Consider the following 18,536-nt stretch of genomic DNA (forward strand, 5'->3'; position numbering starts at 1 on the left):
GTTACATGTCACCAAATTGTGGCTAGGGTTTGATTTCGAGAATCTTTTCAAAATTTTGAATATATGTTATTATTGTTAACGAAAGGACTATTGTGTTAATTTGCTCAAACTTCAAGAAAAGTGAGTGTCATTTTCCTCCAAATCTTAAGAAAGATCATGCAATTTACCAAAAATAGAAGAAATAAATAAGCTGGAATCGAACAGGTGCACTCTTTCTTTTGACAACCATTCCTACAACTACAACCACATCCATACCTACAGCTACGTTGACATTTTGCTTAATTTACTATTTATTAATTATGATATACGTTATTATAATCTAAAGGTTTCAACTAATTTAGCCCCAAAAAAAAGGTTTGTGAATGATTTCACCAAATATTTAAAGAATGGGGGCTCTAAACACACCAGCCAAAGGGAAAACAAAAATAGAGGAAAAGGAAAATAAAGCATAGCTTTTATAGTTATAATTCAGTTGGGAGAGGGTGGATTTGAACCCTTAATATTTTTGTTAAAAACACCAAAAGATGCCAACTGAGTTGAGTAACAAAGTTCTTGGCAAAAAAACATAATTTTTATAAACTCATTAGGCATCAGACTGCATTTTAATCGATTCCCACAACCATTTTAAATTTAAACAATAATGCTAGTTACAAAACATATTTATTTTACAATGGTTGAGGAGATATGTTATAATTGATGTATAATAAAAGCAATGTTCAATGTAAGTGATGTTACATGTGCACCAATCACAACTTGCACCTCAATAAGTTGCAAAAGTTTTTTGTCTCTGAAACTGAAAACACATTACAGACAAAGATTGCATACTATCCATTCTTCTAGATCACCATAAATTGCTAGCTGAATAGCGTTAAAATTGCATGCTCAGAGACAAAAGAAACAGTGTATGAATGTTGATTGTTTCTAACTACAGCAGTGTCTCATTGTTCAAATTCCAAACTAGGTCGGACAGTATTCTCACATTATGTGATCCTGCAGGTTTATCTTAGTTTTTACAACTCCGTTTACTGACAAATATAAGTTCAGAAAAATCTAAGCGCTGAGCAGGCCTTACACACATTGACCAGGCAAGAATACCAGTAACTTTAACATACAATCCATGAAAAGAACAAAGTCAACGATATATTTTTTTTTTGATAGGTACAAAACAACGATAAATTTTAACTAAATACAACAAGAAAGGCTGTCTGGGATTTCCAATATGCTTGGCTTTTCCCAACATTAGGTGATTGCGTCTCTGTGTCTTGTTTAAGAATCAGACAACATTCCTTTGCCTAGCATCTACTGCCTCCTCAGTGCAATTACAACAGCTAATCTACGTAGATCAATATCTAGAACAATGGCCTGCATATACAAAGTACAAACAAATTATGGGTAAGATTTGGCCATTCTTAAAACCCTAACTTGGTCACGGTAGTCTGACTCTTGGTACTGTTATTAGGTTTTATTCAGTTTTCAGTGGTCTGCACTCTGCAGTTTGTTTACCATCTATATTTATTAAATTTAATTTCGTTCTACACCAATGTCATAATTCTGTTCAACTCGTAGTCCAAGCAGCATGTATAAGCTCATATAATCTGTCAATTTTTTCAGAGTTGGAATGAGAAGATAGCCGGCAGCCTAAAAATCTTCTTTCAGAATGTCATTGCCTTACTGCCTAGGAGAGAAGTGTGAACACTAAGGTTTGATTACATATTCTTCTTCTTTCTTTATTCTTCTTCTTTCTTTCTTTCTTCCTTCATGAATTGAAACCAGAGCGGAAATTCTGCCTAAAGTAGACTAAAATCTAAAACCTTGGGATTAACCCCATCAAAGCTTTTCCTAAATTTCTACTCCATTAGTGCATAACAGTATATAAACCTATAACATATCACACCATAACCAGCAAAAGATAGCGCAGTGCAAAATTTAAAGAACCCAGCAAAATTGTGCCCAAAAGGTGCACTGTTTTGACACAATGTCAGGACCAATTTGCTGGGTTCACCAATGTCTAATTATCTATATATATATATATATATAAAACCGAAACCTTTGAAACTTCCACAATTTTCTACATCATCATTTTAATTTAAAAAAATTTTAATTTTTAAAATTAAATAGTGAGAGAGTCCTCTACATCATCATTTTAATTTAAAAAAATTTTAATTTTTAAAATTAAATAGTGAGAGAGTCCTAACAGGAGTCTCTTTTATATATATATATATATATATATATATATATATAAAAGACAAAATCTTTGAAAACCCTAAAGCAATCTCCTCTGTTCGTCTCCACTAAGAGAGAAAACCCTAAGCTTCAATTTCTTTGGTACGCTTGCTATTGCTTTTTCTCTTTTTTGTGAATTAATTTTTTTTGCTTTTGTTTTGTATGAAGTAGTACTTTACAATATATAGTATAACTACAAGTATTGTAGTAAGTTTGCTAACTTTTTGTGTGGTTCAAAGATGCTATATTCTATATTATTTTAGATTATATAACCTTAAGCTTTACATTAAGTTTTCAATTCCTTTTGTGTGGATATTTTCTCACAGCTGTGGAGTAAGGTAGATGCACTATATGTTATCTTATGTTTTCTTTTATGGTGTCATGCTTCTTTGTTTATTAATTAAAGATTATGTTGGAAGCCTATATCATTTGCACCTTCAAAGTGTTCGACAATGTTTGAACCAAATTTTTCATCAATTAGGAAGAATTGGATAAAAAAAACTTAGAAAAACTTTCCATCTTGTCTCACAATAATGACTTTTTTTTTTAAATAATTTGTAGGTTCTGAATGTTTTGATTTTTAATTTTATTGTCTTTTGAAAGTTTGACCATCTAAATTTTTGGGTTCAATTTTTTGCAATATTTGAAACAGTTTAGCAAATTTCAATTGTTATAACTATGGACTATTCTCTTGAAGGTAACCTATCTTTCTCTTATATTTCTCTATTTGGTAGTCATATATATTTTGTTTTATTTCAATAATTTCTAGGCAGTGCCAGTAAATTTTCTGATTTTTTCCCCTTTCGAACGTTTTAACATCAGAACTTTTTAGTTATTTTTTTTTCAATATCTAAATTTGGCTTATTCATCAAATTGTAACTCAAAAAGATAGGAGCAATTCACGCAATAGTATAGTTTCATAATTAATTTAAAATTTTATAAAATTATTTTAGCATCCGTAATTTTATAAAATTATTCTTTCAGTAGGTTAATTACTTACTTTCAATAAAAATAATTGTCAATAACTTGCTTTAAATTATCCCGTGCATCGCACGGGTTAGCTACTAATTTATATAAAAAAGAAGAAAGAAAGCTATATTGATAAATAAATAAAATGAAGGGGAAAAAGGCACCTTTAAGTTGTTTTTTCCTCAAATGATCTTATTTCGAACTTCTTCAAGTTTCTTCAGTATCTCTCCTGGAGTTCTGTCTAATTCATCTGCAATTTTTCTCTGCAAATCCAGAGGCAGTGTAGGGAACTGCTCACATAGATCCCCATCGATCACATCCTGCCAATTAACAATTCAGTACTTACAGCATTGTTTCACAAAGTTAAGGTCATAAGTAATGGGACCAAATATATATACTCGCTCAGTCACAAATTGTTAGCCCTCTATTCCATTCTGGGTTGTTCAAAAATGAAGTCCCATTTGAAAAGTCAACTTACAAATTTTCAAACATACCATTTACTTTAATTAAAAAGTCAGTACCTCTCTTTTGCTAAAGTTTAAATTAGGAATGGTAGTTTTGGAAACATGTACTTATTTTTTTAAATGTAAAAGACAATTTTTTGTTTTTTGTTTTTGTTTTGATAGGTATGTAAAAGATAACGTTTTAAATGATGTTTCCTTAAAAAGTTGGATTGTCTAAACAAGCCTAACAATAGGGGAAGGAGGGTGTATATATATGAAAGGAAGCAAGCTGGAATGGTCAAAATTGATCCAATTAATAACTGGAAGTTAAACATGATCACCAAACACTGCTAACTTTTTGGATAAGAAGCTATGTTCTAATATTATTACAAGTAGGATTAGCATCAATAGTAGTAATTATAAATAATTTTAAGGCAATGGTCAATAGCTCATACACAGACCTGTCTTAAACCGTAGTAACAACAACATCATCAAAGTAGTAATTGTAAATATCCTAAGGCTATGGTCACAGTTCATAGACAAACCTTTCTTAAACGGTAGTAGCAACTACAGTATCAATAATGTTTTGGCAGTAACATTAAATTGAAGAGAAATAATTCAATTGTCCTTTGAAATCCACAGGTCACCTCCAAAGAAAATTCATATTTGTACATATGTACATATGTACATGAGATAAGAACTTGACTCATTCCAAAAGCCACCCTATTAGTGGAATCTTTTCCTTGCCCATATAATGACTCTAATTTTCTCCACAGAAGAGATCAAAATATGCCAGATATCAACAGCACATGCTCTATATAAGAAACAGCAGACCTATTATAAACACCTAATGTAAAGAAATACAAGAATCTCAAATATCTTTACTAAATTGCAAAATATCATTGAAGAACAAATAGCAGTTAAATAGGATTATCCTGGCATGTATGGTGGTTATATGGACAACAAGTAATATAACAGAAAGAATAAAAAAGGCATATTACCTTAACCGGAAAATATGCAGATCTATAAGCCATGTGATCTCTTCCACACAATGGAGGATTATCCTGCCTCAGATGCATCTCCAAGTGAGAAAAGAAGTCAACATCATCACGGGATGTGAATGCTAGCAATGCCCCCAAGCTCCCCATCACTGTGCCATATATGAGGCACTCTCCACCTCCTGGAATTAGAGATGCCTTCTGCAAGCAGGTGACAACATCACCGACATGAAACTGCACTATCTCCTCTACCTTGTTCGGAGCTCCATTCAACTTCCCCTGCTCCCATTTTATCTTCCCACCGGTTGGATCTTCTTCTATCTCATCTGAAACATCCTGTGGTAATCGCACAAAATAGACATTCCCAAACTTGTCTGCCCCTGCCATGGTGTCAAAGTCTATGTGGTATGATGCAGTCAACCATCTTGGAACACTATCATCAGCAAATATATACAGTTGATTCTCATCCCGTCTGTACTTGCAGTAATGGAACGACTGCAGAGAAGACACCAAAAGCAGTTATAGAAAGCACTTCCCAACACCCCACTTTCAGTATACACCACAAGCAGTTAAAAGACCAGGATACAGATTAATTCCACCTACCCAACTAGTGATTAGAATGACCCACCTGATGGTATGAATATATATCATATATGGTTTACTATCTATCAGTCATTAAAGGTCTGATAAATTGCTAATTATTCGAGTGCTTCATGTATTTTTTTATTTTTTTGGATAAGTGACTGCTTCATGTAACTCAAATTTTGAATGTAACAAACTCGAAGGTATAAATAAGAAAAAGAAATAAAACCATACCTCTTGAATGTCACCAACATATATCCGATCACGGTAAGTGTGAATAGAGACAATAGTGTTGGGGAACAGCTTGTTCTCACATTTTCTAAGCAATCTCCTCTTGCCCAAATCATATAATCTGAGCACAGGCCCTATACCAGCAAGTAATCTTCCCTGAAACTGGCACAAAGCAGTAGGAACACCTTCCACTTGTGTCTTGTGCAAAAGTTCAAGGGATCTTCCATCCTCTAAAAACCTATAAATATGAATAAAACCAGCAGTTGAACTTTTTTTGGGCCAAAATTGTAGTCCTTTTGCTGTGCCAACGGCTAAAAGAGTTCCATACTCCTTATCATGGAAATTCACAGTGCATATGCTGAAAGCAGCTTCATTCTCCTGAAGCTCAAGCAGACAAGTTGTACTTGCTGTCTTTGGGTCAAGAACTCTGATGCAAGAAACCCACCTCTCTGACTCTGCATTGGGATAGCCATAGTTCTCATCTGAGAGGGGATCATCTTTGTCTTCATCATCACCACCATTCTCCATCTTCTCTGCATTTCCATTTTCACCTGTTCCAGAAGCCTCAAAGCACTCCTTTTTTGCAGCTTCGCGCTCTTCAGCCGAGAATGCTTTTTGATCACTCTCAATAATTACCAACAATTTTCGCTTGGGTTGAAGGACAAACTTTCTTGGGGTGTACCTAAGGGGAATCACAGTTTCATTAAATGTTTCACCCAGTCTCTCAATTGTGAAAACCCTCAAAGCATCACCAGCAACAGCAACCACACCTTCTGCACATTGGTCGGAGGCAAATGATGCTGCATATTCAAGAGTCTCATACGACAGGGGTGTTAAAAGAAAATGTCCTTGGTGAATATAACCAAGCCAAGGTCGACTTGATAAGCAAAGCATTGCACGCTTGCCTCTTACAATAATAGAAAAGAGCTTTGGGGCTCTCAGTCCCAAGAATCGAGAACGGGAATCAGAAAGCTGACCAGTCACCATATCTACAACTGTTCTGAACAAAACCCCATTCTGTAGACCAGCATTAAGAAAAAGGCTTGCAGGATGATCAGCACCATCTTCCCCACCTACTGATGCCTGGACTTCAAGAAAAAGAAGAGATTCTGGAGCTGAAGAAACACTTTGTACACTGAGATCCTGCATACCTTCGTCAGGGTCCAATGTTAATATACGAATCGTGTTGTCATATGAACCAACTGCAAGGAACCGGGATCTCTGCCTTCCTTCAGGAACAGGGGCAATGTCCAAACAAGCCACATCACCATTCATTTCATGCTTATCCACCTCAATCAATTGACCAGTGATATCCACCTCAAAATACACCAGTTCACCCCCACTAAGTGCAATGACTACTTGAAGTCTGTTAGAGCCAACCTTGGCAATTGTCCTCTTTCCAGGAGCCCTCCACTCATTGATACGTCCATCCTCCCTAATATGCCTTATGCCATTGGGATGAACTTGCATGAGAGAGTCATCACCTATCAAAGAAACAGCAAGTGAAGGGGTAGTATCAAGAAACCCACTGTCACTAACTTCTTCAACTGTCTCACCAATGGAAAGAACAAGAGTTGCATTTGAGAATGACACAACAATGTATGCATCAAACTCATCAGTGACATTCTTTTTAACAGTCCAAACTGCACTTGGTACACCAGGAAGCTCTGACACAGCCATTTCACTAATAGCTAAACCAGGTCTTAATATTCTGAGGGATGAACGAGGACCCCGCCCACAAAGTGTAAAAATCTGAGGCGTTTCTTCTTCAAAGAGATTTACAACTTTCATGTCCATTATTGGACACAAGCTCTCAACTTGGTCAATCCTAAGAAGGTTCTTAAGTCGTCTGGGCTGGAAAAACACTGGCTGGAAACCTTCTTCAGTTTCCATCAACGAAGCCGACGAAGACTCCACATCGGCATCATCACCTATCCCCTGGAACTGATAAAAAGCATGATTCCCAAATTCTGAAGCAGCAAATAAGTGACCTGACTTCAACACACACATGGAAGAAGTAACTGGAATTGTATCAAAATACTTAATCTTCAATTCCGTAACATGGTCATTGTCATGGTCCAAAGTAACCTTAAAAATATCCCCATACTCCGTTTGCAACAGAAAGAAGAACATCGCTTTCTGCTTATGCGTAGCTGCTGAAACAATAAGAACCCCACGCTCGGCAGGCAAATCTGCACGCCTAGGAATCACAGCCCTAAGATCCGGGTGTCCCTGATTCTTATATATCACAAAATTTTCCGCACAAACCAACACGCCACTAGGCCCATCCCCACCTCCAGGAACAGTAACAAGCATATTTGCACCATTATCAACAGCCTCAGTCCACTTCCTAGACACATGGTTAAGCCCTAAATCAAGCTCATAAAAAGTCAAATTCTTCTGAGCATCACCTGCTGCCATCCCAGTCGAATCCTGGTCTGCCTCCGAGTAATCCAACTCAATGGCAGCAAATATGGGATTATCAAACCCACAATCCACCCCACAAATCGAATACACTATTGTATGTGACTTATGCGCCTCCAAAGGAGACGAAATGGTAAGCCTAGCCGCTGTATCCCTATTCAACACATAAACAAGCTTCTGCTTCTCACAAGCCCCAATCATCACAGCCCTACCTTTCGGATCGATACCCAAGTACTGACCCGGAACTATTCTACGACACCCAGATTTCCCAAAAGTTTCTTGGTGAATTTTATCGAACACATTCTTTTCCTTATTGTATTCAAGTATCACAATCCGACCCGAGTCGGAACCAACAACAATATAGTCTTTCTGAGATCCAGTGAGCCTAAACTGAGCTAAAGACCTAATTGCACCGAAAGTTTCGACGGAGAGAAGGGTTTGGATTTTACCGTTATCGTCGGGTCGAAGAAGCTCGAGAAGTTTGCCGCGCGCGACCACGATCTCTTGGGACTTGCCGCCGGAGAAGCTGCCATTGATGGCGCAGACTATGCCGGTGGCTCGCTGGAGAGTGAGACTGTAGAGGTACATGGTTTAGGGGGAAATTTTTGTGAGCTAGGGTTTTGAAATGCGAGGGAAAATTTGGGGATTAGGGTTTTAGAGAAGGGACATTTGGTGGTTTTTGCTTTCGAGAGGGTTTTGGAATTGGGTTTTTTGGGTTGTAATTTTTTTTTTTTTTTTTGATAAACTTTGGATTGGAATTGTGAGGGGAAGAAGAGTGTGCTAGTGTGTGATAAACCGGTGAATTAGTTAGAAGTGAGTTTAGAACCCTAGTGGACTTTTTGGTTTTGGGGGATGGGAAATGGACCAAATCAAATGGTTTTTGGGTTTGTTTGAATCAGACGGCTGAATTTGAACTACTATCGGTGAGATGGGCTTTATATAGGCTATAGCTGCTGAACCGAAATGCATCTTCACATTAAGATGGGCCCAAACAAGCAAGAACCCTATATTCTCAAAGAAGCTATTAACATTTATGGTGATCATTTATGGTAAAACTAAAACATGAGTAATGACACATTACTCAATGATCAAGGCAATATGAGTCCAAAAAGTTTTGGATTCATTGTTTAGTTATTGAAAGAATAAATAAAAGATTCATGAAATTCAGTTAGCTCAATTAATAAAATTTATTGTCATCTATGAGATATGAATTCAAATATTGTCTATATAAAAAATCAATTAGTATTTTAAAATAATGATAAAGAGTAATTTAATTTATATACTCCCTCCGTCCCATTTTATTTGTCCTGTTTGAAAAGTCAAATATTTTAAGGGAACATCATTTATTATTTTATCTGCTTTATAAAAATGTATAAATTTACAAAACTACCCTTAAATAAATTTATTAGCCATTTTTAAAAAGAGTTATTCTTAATGAGGCTTAGGGGTATAATAGGAATATTAGTAAACTAATAACTTTTATTTTTAGAAACATGACAATATTTTGGGACATCCCAAAATGGAATAGAGGACAAACAAAGTGGGACGGAGGGAGTAATATATCTTTCTCAAAAAAAAAATTATATAATATATAAAAACTAAAGTGCAGCATTTATTGTTGTCACATTCTTATTGATTTCATCAAGGTAGTATTTTGGTTCAATTCTTTCTATTTCAATCCAATTCGGTCCATTCGATGAATGCCTTAGGAGAAGATGTTTGTGTAGAAAGATGAGCAACTTTATTGAAAATTATGTCACATTCTTAGTGTAATCTTGTTAATTTCTTGATAAAATTACATTTTTATGTTATTAAAATCTTACATTTTTTTTTCTAATATAGGTGATGAATTTACTTATATGTTATATCTACTTCCTCTTTAGGTCATGGGTTGCAATTAGCAACTGGTAAAGTCTCTTGTTGTACACCATAGGTTAAAATTATCTGTATTTCCTCTTTAGATTATTCAAGACATATAAATGATGAACCCTTTGTAATGAGCACTAGAAACAAATTCCAACTACACATTAAATTATTTACAAATTATCACACCTTATATAATAATTGAATGTAAAATGCATTATGTCTCCTTGAAAAAAAAAAAAAAAAACTACTAAATTTAAAACACTTTCAAATAACAAATATAGATAACTTTTTTTTTTTTTTTTTTTTGAGAAAGACAAATATAGATAACATATTTTAGAAAATCTAATATATTATATCAACCATACTTTATTGAAAAATAATCACATCATTTTAAAAAATGTTTGAGACTAACACTTATAAATCTTGCCAACTATTTTCATTTTTCACTTATTAAACAAACAAATTGTCAAATTTTTCTGCACATCTATGACTGTAGGGGCCTTTTTGTGTATGGTGTATTGAGCTGCCTCCTATGGTGATGGGCCCAAATATTTCTGAGTAAGAGAGTTGGGGCAGGTCCAATTGTAACTCAATTTGGGCCGGTTTGTGCACAAACTTATGCCTTGTCTGCCAGGAGCAAACTTACGGTAAGTAGAACTGTTGCAGATGAGTTACGGCAGGCAGATATAATAATAACCAAAACAGAGTATTCTGACTATTTAAGTAAATGGCTATGTACTCCTTACTAATAAAGCATGATTACAGTCATAATAATGTCAATCACAGAAAAAGTAAAGAAAATAATACGAACTAATCAAATGAGCATAAATCAAGTGTTTTGGTTTAGTTTGCCGAAGCAAAACCAAAGAGGAGAAAACGCCTCTTCTCAATGCAAATAATCTCCCAGGAAAAAGATCTTGCCATGGGGATTAATGGTTTTGAGGGAGTCGGACCTGAATGGTTATTGCCCAAAGAGAAAGAGTCCTTATTTACGTTTTGGAAGAAAGCAAGATTTGAAGGGGGAGAGAGGAAAACCGATCTATTGGTGTATGCCCATTGAACTAACTCTCCTTTTTCCTTAGTTTCCTTTCCTTTCTTCTCTGTTTTCTTTCTTATCTTTTTTCTTTTCTTCTTCCTCTGTTTTTCTTTTCACTCCGTAAAAAAAAAATACTTTTTTTTTCGATCTTCTTTTCAGGGCACGACAAGGGTCCTTTTATAGTGCCTGCTGTGACCAACGTTTTACCGTTTTGCTCCTTAACCGCCTTTGTCTAGTCTGGGCATACTTGCCGACCACCAGGTCTGTGCAACATCCACCCTTACCAGACAGATGCAAGTTTGTTCTATTCCTCTGTATACCGTAACATTTCTTCCTACCACGGTATTAATGCTTTCTCTCTCTACTCTCAAGGCATGCACCCAACGATTCTCCCTCAAACTTGCCTCTTTTGGGTGGTCTATCATCCCAGCAGGACGTATCTCCCAAAAGGGTTTGGGTAGGAACCACAAAATAGACATTTTCCCCTCTCCTCACCACCAAACCATACCCCCTTTACCTCTTACCTCTGGTCCATGGCCCTACCATGTCCTATATTGGCTGGGTACATGCTGGTGGTGCCTGGACCTTACGCGTGCTTTCCTTTCAGATATGTCCAAGAGTCTGCCTGTTGCTCATGCGTCTGCCATGATCTGGAGACTCTCCGTCTGCGTTTCCTGACCCTTCATGTGGGCTTTTCTTTGGTTTTCCGCTCCATTCGGGAGTTAGGCTTCGTATGATAATGAGCCTTACATTTCTTTGGCCCACTTTTGATTTTCTTTATTACCTGCAACGTTGAACTGTTATTCCTGCTGTAATAACTTAATCCTGTTGGACCTCTTTTTGGGCCAGCCGTTTATCCTTTTTCTCAATGGCCTGTCATGGGCACTGTTTTGCTTTTACTCATAGGCTCCTATGTCCCTTTGGGCTTTCCTTTAGGCATCCATGGCCCGATTGCTTTCTTTGGGCTTCCTCGGCCCGTTTGCTAATTCCACACTCCCATGGGCTCTTTATTAACTTTATTGGATTTCCCCGGTTCAATAACCTTATTCTTATCTTTGGGGTTCATGGGCCTACCATAAACTCCTTACTCTCTTAGTTTGCATTGCCTTAGACCTGCGGCGGCTCTTTCTCACTTTTCTACCTCATACATTGCCCATGAGATGCTATTTCTTTCTTTCCTGGCTTCTTTGAGCCCGCTTGCCTCTTCAAGACCCATTTATTTATTTGTTGGGTCTGTGATCCATTATTCTTGTCGCTTAGGCCTAATGGGTTTCTTGCTATCTATTTTGTCAATTCTTTGTAGCTCTCATTATTGGGCTTTTCTGTCTGCCTGAGCCTTTACAAATGGCCCTCAACAATGACAAATGGTTCTCAAACCAAGTTCTAATGGAATAGAACACGAAGTCAACGAGTCCAGTCTCACTCGAGTCTGCAATTAGTTATCATAAAACGAATGTTATAAGTTCAAATTTATCACACACACGTGTATATATATATATATATATATATATATTAAATACACAAATAAAAGAGTTGTCTTAAGAAACAAACTAGTTAAATTCATCTTGTAAATAAAAGAATTGCTCTCATACCAAGGAAAAAAGTAAAATTGCTCTATTATATAAATTTGAAGGAGGAAGGCAACAATTTGCTTATTCGTCCCTCAATTAAGAGGCCATAAGATGAAAAAAATAAAAATGTCCATAAGATATTGTTTAGATTTAGACTTGATAAAAATACTAGATCCACAACTAACCACCCCAACTAGATCTAACCAAACCAATTCTTCGAGCCCTACCCTTTTATAAAATGCGTTGTCTGGCTGCAAAAGCAAAAGCATTATTTCCTCATGAAAATGGCCAAGCTTCCCTCCATGCTTACCGTAGCCTTTATCTTACTCTTATTCATGGCCATAATCAATCACTCATCTTCTGCTAGAACTCTTGGCAATCGAACCCCAACCCATCATAACCATTATCACAAAATCACATTTCTAATGAGAGACGTGCTCAATGTGACTCACCACCCCTTATCAAAACCCTCAACCACTAAAGTCACTGGTCAGCTGCCTTTCCAAAAACCACTAGGATTTTTTCCTCCTATTGGAGGAATCCCCTTAGACAATCCAAAAATTCAAGGCACAGGATCGTCCACTCAAACACTTGACTTATCAAGCATTGGTCTATCTTTCCCAGCTAGAGCTACTCTTCAAGAATTGGAGTTTGGGACAGTAAAAGCAATAGATGAAGAAATATTTAAAGGGCCAAGAAACATGTCACCTATACTTGGAAAAGCACAAGGGATATATGTTGCTAGTTCAGAAGATGGGAGTAGCCACATGATGGCCATGACAGCATATCTTGCTAGTAGTGACTTCAAAGATGGGTTGAGATTTTTTGGGGTGCACCAAACTGATGTTCCTGAGTCTCATATTGCAATTATTGGTGGCACTGGGAAGTATCAGGGTGCTAATGGTTATGCAACAGTTAAGGCTGTGGATGTAAGGTCTCATGTTGATGGGGAAGGAAAAGGAACCAATAAGGTCATTTTGTTCAATGTATATCTAAGTTAGTGAGAACTTTGGTAGCCAAGAGACATATCAATTTTAAGCTAAAGCTTGTGCTTTCAGCTGTTACATTTACATTTAACTATACAGTGAATGTTTTAATTGAAAATTGGGTTATTTGGATCATTTTGTTTTAATTAAAATTTTGAATATATCCAATTTTGGTCATGGCACTTGAAAACCTATCAACTATGTATTCTTTGAATGTTGAAACTAGCAAATTGCTGGAAAGATTTAAGATGTTTACGGCAAATTCATCAATATTTTGTTAATTTCTCAACTTCTCAAGGCATACAGTTCTGCAGAAAATGCTAATGGAGAAATTTTTAACATACTACCATTGTTGATTAATGATTAGCATCAATGAGCTGTTTTTTTTTTTTAAATTAATGGAGAGGTTTTGTTACTATTGAACAACTAAAGCTAGCTGCAGCTTCAGCTTAACAGATATCACTAACTTAATTAATTTCATATTCATGGATTTTTTTTTCTTTGGTCTTGCTGCCTAAACTTCCCTAAAAGAGAAGGCTTCAACCGGCTTTGAATTTTTAATGGCCTCATTCTATTACCTTAGAGCTTGAATGGAATTTTCAATATTTAACATTCCAATACATGATTCAAAGTAACAGGTACCAAAACTCACTAATCGTCACCCGAAAAGAGAAAATGGGGAAAAAAAGAAAGAAAGAAAGAAAAAGAGTATTAGGTACCGACTGTATTAGGAAAATTTTCTTGTAGTGGCCCTATGCTTCTTTTAGACAAGCTTCTGCTACCCTGAATCAGTTTCACAATTCCAATTAGCCTCTTCAGATTCAGAAAGAATGGAATATCGTAAATTGAAATTTATGAAGAATAACCAGATAATGGATCTTTTTAATGGCACTATATGCAACGAATACTTATAAAATTGTGCTTTTTTTATAGGTTAAAATTATGTGAAAAGTTACTTAAGGCAAGGAGTACGAATTAATTCACCTCCATTGTCTGCAGGTCATGTAAGTTGTTAGTGCACACCTAAATAAGCACTAGACTGCTGCACAATTTATATCTTCAGATCCTATCACTTCAATGTCTCACTGGTCTAAATGCAATGCACGTAATTTCCCGTTGTAAAATGCCCAAGATGGTCGAGCGGTTGATGGAAATGCCAAGTTCCATTCAACTTAATAATGGTTGTATAATCTATGATAACTTCTAACATGTTAAATTCAGTGATTTTGTTTGAAAGATAATGAATTAGCCTTCTAGTCCAAGCACCAATAGGCTCTGAGACTTTATCCTAGTTCGAGATGCATCAAAATACTGGCCATTGGCAAAAATTGATAGATACCATGGCATTGATATTGGGCAACTCCTCTGCTTCAAACAACCTTGAGTTCCCAAAAATTACAGATACTTGGTGAATGCACAGATACATTTCCTATATTAACAAAATAGGTCTGGAAAGGAACTTGATTTGCTCAATTATTAAACAAACAGAACCCACCAATTCATTATCAGTAGGTGCATGAGTTCTCTTACCTTCTTGAAGTTTGTTTTGGTTTGTTGGGATAAGTATTGTTTAAATGTTGTAAATTAGGAAGGGATCCAATCAATTTTTACGAGGAGGCCTTGTAACACTGATCTACTCCACTAGAGTCCCACTGCCTGTTTTTGATGTTCTATTATAAGATATTCCGACAAGAGTCCCCACTAAGAAAAAAGGTTATCCCATGGTTCAGTTTATAGTCAACAGCACTATAATACTATAGTACTCATATATCATCAATGAGTTAGGTGTTTCAACCAAAACACACCCTGGCTAGGGGAAAGGGTATGCAACAATTCCATTACATCAGCTCCACTTCTCTCTAGAAATTCTCCTCATAAAACTCTCCTTAGACTATATATATACCCATAGAGAATTCTCCCTAAGCAACAAAAGCACATTCAAACATTCTCCTTCTTCTTCACAACCCAAAATGGCCAAACTTTCCCTCCTCACAACCAAGACACTCAAAGCCACCATGTACCTCTTGTACCTAGCCATCACCCTAGGATGTGCCAACTCTGCCAGGATCCTTGATGAGGTGGACACACAACCCCCCATCCTCCCTAATCCATCTCAATTATCCAATCCTGCCACAACAACTGTCCCAAATGTAACTCCAACAGTTGGTCCCGCCACCACATTGCCAAGTGGCCAAATCCCTGCCACCACCACCGCTCCCACTACTGTAGTCGATGACACTGACTCGCCACTACCCGAACCTGAAACTCCTGACGCAAATACCACACCCGTGGCACCCGTAGTTAGTCCAATTGTTGACCCAATTGTTGACACACCACAACCCGAACCTGAAACTCCTGACGTAGACACCACACCCGTGGCACCTATAATCAATCCAGTAGCCCAGCCAAATGTTCAAGTACCCAACACCATCCCGACACCCGTTGCTGGCGTGGCACCCGTAACTAGTCCCACCACCACTGCCACCGCCGCCACATCTCCAACTGGACCAACCCCCGTTACCACCGCCACCTCAGCAACACCTGGCCCACAAATTCCCCCACTAACCTTCTTCATGCACGACGTCCTAGGAGGGACCCATCCATCAGCCAGAGTGGTCACAGGGATCATAGCCAACACCCAAATCAACGGCCTACCTTTCTCCAAAGCCAACGACAACATCTTCCCAGTCTCCGGAGCGGTCCCACTGACAAACGAAAACCTCAACGGCCTCCTCAACAACAACAACAACCTCCCATTCCTCGCAGGTCTCAACGGCATCGGACCCCAATCCTCCACCACCTTCCAAAACAGCGGCAACAACGCCATCACCAACGGCGGAAACAGCCAGCCTTTTGTGACGGCGGGCCAGTTGCCATCTGGGGCTTCGCTACAAAAACTCATGTTTGGATCGTTAACTGTTTTCGACGATGAGTTAACCGAAGGACAGGAGCTGGGTTCAGCTGTGCTTGGTAAAGCTCAAGGCTTTTACTTGGCGAGCTCGTTGGATGGGACGAGTCAGACCATTGCTGTGACGGTGTTGCTTTCACATGGTGGTGGTGGTGCCGGTGGTCAACAACATCATGATCAAACGGTGATTGAGGATGCGATAAGTTTCTTTGGGGTGCATCGGACGGCGTCGCACGAGTCTCAGATAGCGGTGGTTGGTGGGACCGGGAAGTATGAGAATGCAAAAGGGTACGCCACGTTGGGGTCGCTTCATCAGGAGAATCAGCACACCACGGACGGCGTGGATACCATCTTGGAGTTCAGTGTTTATCTTTCTTATTAGTAGTATTACGGTAGTTTGTGGTTGTTGTTGATTGGTGTGGCTGTTTCAGTGTCTGTGTCTGAATTTCAAGTTTCTGTATTTGTATGAGAATGTTGTTGTTTATATATTAAAAGAAAGTTTGGATTGTTTTGGGTATCGATTTGAATGAGTATGAGCAACGTGGTCTAGTATTTCTCGAAGGGGCTAATGCAAAGTACAAGTGTACAACATAAAATCTCTTTATCAATGGAATCAAAATTTGAAATAGCCAGCGATTAAGAAGAAATGCAGGATTCGAAGCCGATCCACTGTACTAGGAAATAGAAAAGCTAATAAAAAAGATAGTGCATACTGCATATCTCTTAATGCACACATAACCGTGACTTCAAGTTAAGATTTTATTTGAACTTCAAAACTGTATTTCTCTTGTTTTTTGAGATTACACTTATGTAGGGACGTGGCACCCAAAACTCAAGGAACAACACTGGGCCTAAGATTTGTGCAGGCCCAAGATGTACCTTTCCAAGAAAATGAGCTCAACTTCATAAGCACGTACCCTGGAAACCGACCTTATAGGGCCCATTACCCTCGATCTAAGCATGACTGGACCATTTAAACCATCCAGGATAAATGTCCATAGACACAAGGGCATCCCATTGAAGTACGAACTATATTATCCGAGGATGTCCAAAATGCCTAAGGCATACCATCGAGGTACGCCTAATGTTTGAGGAATATGCCCTCCAAATCTTTCTGTTGAATCCATAGCGATCCATCTTATGTAATTGCATTCAATGCAACAGATAACTTATTAGAATAAAACAATTAGTCCCAAAAGTCTTTGTTCATCATAACCTTAACAAAATAAGAGCCTGATGGGACAAAAAAGCTGCCTAATCATATCAAGATTGCACCTACTGTGGCACAAGGTGGAGAAGAAAATAAGAAGAACCACGCATATAATAAAAATGAGGAAGAAGGAGAGGAAAAGTATTAGAAGGAAAGAAGACAAACAAGTGTGTGTGAAACATCAGGAGTGAAAATTGTAATTGAAGTGAATAATATGAATAAGAGTTTTCCTTTTTTAAGTACTAGTATGAGTGTAAGTTAAATTCAGGATACTTCTTCAAACTTCTCATTGCGGATTGTTATAAGCTCATAATCTAAATTAATTGTATACTTAGGAAGGTAGTCTACCGTGGGTTGATTCCTTGCCTCTGCAACATATTTTTAACTGGATGTTGTGCGGCTAATCAATTGTAATAAAAAAACAAAAAAACAAAACAAAACAAATGTCAACCATAAACAAATACACTTTAACACTTGCTAACAAGACTTTAAAATTATAGGAAAAAGTGAAATACTACAGTAACATCACAATGTAAATTAAGAATAGGAGTGGACCTTAAGGCTTTTTTTTTATTATTTATTTTTTTATTTTTTTTATTGTTTTAAGTTGAATAAAAAAGAGATAAGATTTTGAAGGTAAATCACATCATACTAGACATGATATACCACAAGATTTTTTCATTGGCCTATAGCCACTACAAAAAAAATGCCTATTAGCGACCAAAAATTTATGACGGACCCAAAAAGCCCTCTCAAAAAATCTTATTTGTGATGGCAAAATAAAGTCATCGCAAATACTTGATAAAATGTGAAATATTTGTGACCAACAAAAAAAACCGTCCCAATTATGTGTTATAGCCATCACAAATGCTAATATTTTGGAGGGAAATTTTCCCTCCATATTATTTGCGAGGGACAATTAAAACCTCTCGCAAAAAGTGTATTATTTGTGACAGTTAAAAAAATACCGTCACTAATACTAAATTATCAGCGAGGGCTAAGATTAACCTTCACAAATAATTATTAAAACGTAAAAAATTTTGGAGGGAAATGTTCCCACCAAATTATTTCCGAGGGACAATAAAAATT

General features: G+C 37.1%; 3 protein-coding genes across 4 annotated transcripts; 2 read left to right on the plus strand and 1 right to left on the minus strand.

Moving 5' to 3' along the window:
* Nucleotides 1-889: 889 nt before the first annotated feature.
* On the minus strand, nt 890-8,742 carry LOC115954524 (spliceosome-associated protein 130 A). The gene is made up of 4 exons (XM_031072396.1): nt 5,450-8,742; nt 4,637-5,128; nt 3,357-3,512; nt 890-1,362 (listed from the first exon to the last, which is right to left on the minus strand). Exons 1-3 carry the CDS (start codon nt 8,456-8,458, stop codon nt 3,375-3,377), a joined length of 3,639 nt encoding a protein of 1,212 aa, XP_030928256.1. The 5' UTR covers nt 8,459-8,742; the 3' UTR covers nt 890-1,362; nt 3,357-3,374.
* Nucleotides 8,743-12,627: 3,885 nt separating this feature from the next.
* Nucleotides 12,628-13,344, plus strand: LOC115957125 (dirigent protein 25-like). The gene has a single exon (XM_031075350.1). The coding sequence runs from the start codon at nt 12,628-12,630 to the stop codon at nt 13,342-13,344; it is 717 nt and encodes a 238-aa protein (XP_030931210.1).
* A 1,955-nt stretch (nt 13,345-15,299) lies between these two features.
* On the plus strand, nt 15,300-16,619 carry LOC115954869 (dirigent protein 24-like). Of its 2 annotated transcripts, none has more exons than XM_031072839.1 (2): nt 15,300-15,646; nt 15,821-16,619. In XM_031072839.1, the coding sequence occupies exons 1-2, from the start codon at nt 15,300-15,302 to the stop codon at nt 16,617-16,619; spliced, it is 1,146 nt and encodes a 381-aa protein (XP_030928699.1). The 2 variants fall into 2 exon arrangements, with proteins under 2 accessions (XP_030928699.1, XP_030928698.1); XM_031072838.1 differs by having other exon boundaries at nt 15,300-15,629; nt 15,735-16,619.
* Nucleotides 16,620-18,536: the final 1,917 nt, after the last annotated feature.

This window comes from Quercus lobata, chromosome 8 (assembly GCF_001633185.2).
Source record: "Quercus lobata isolate SW786 chromosome 8, ValleyOak3.0 Primary Assembly, whole genome shotgun sequence".
Classification (NCBI taxonomy): Eukaryota; Viridiplantae; Streptophyta; class Magnoliopsida; order Fagales; family Fagaceae; genus Quercus; species Quercus lobata.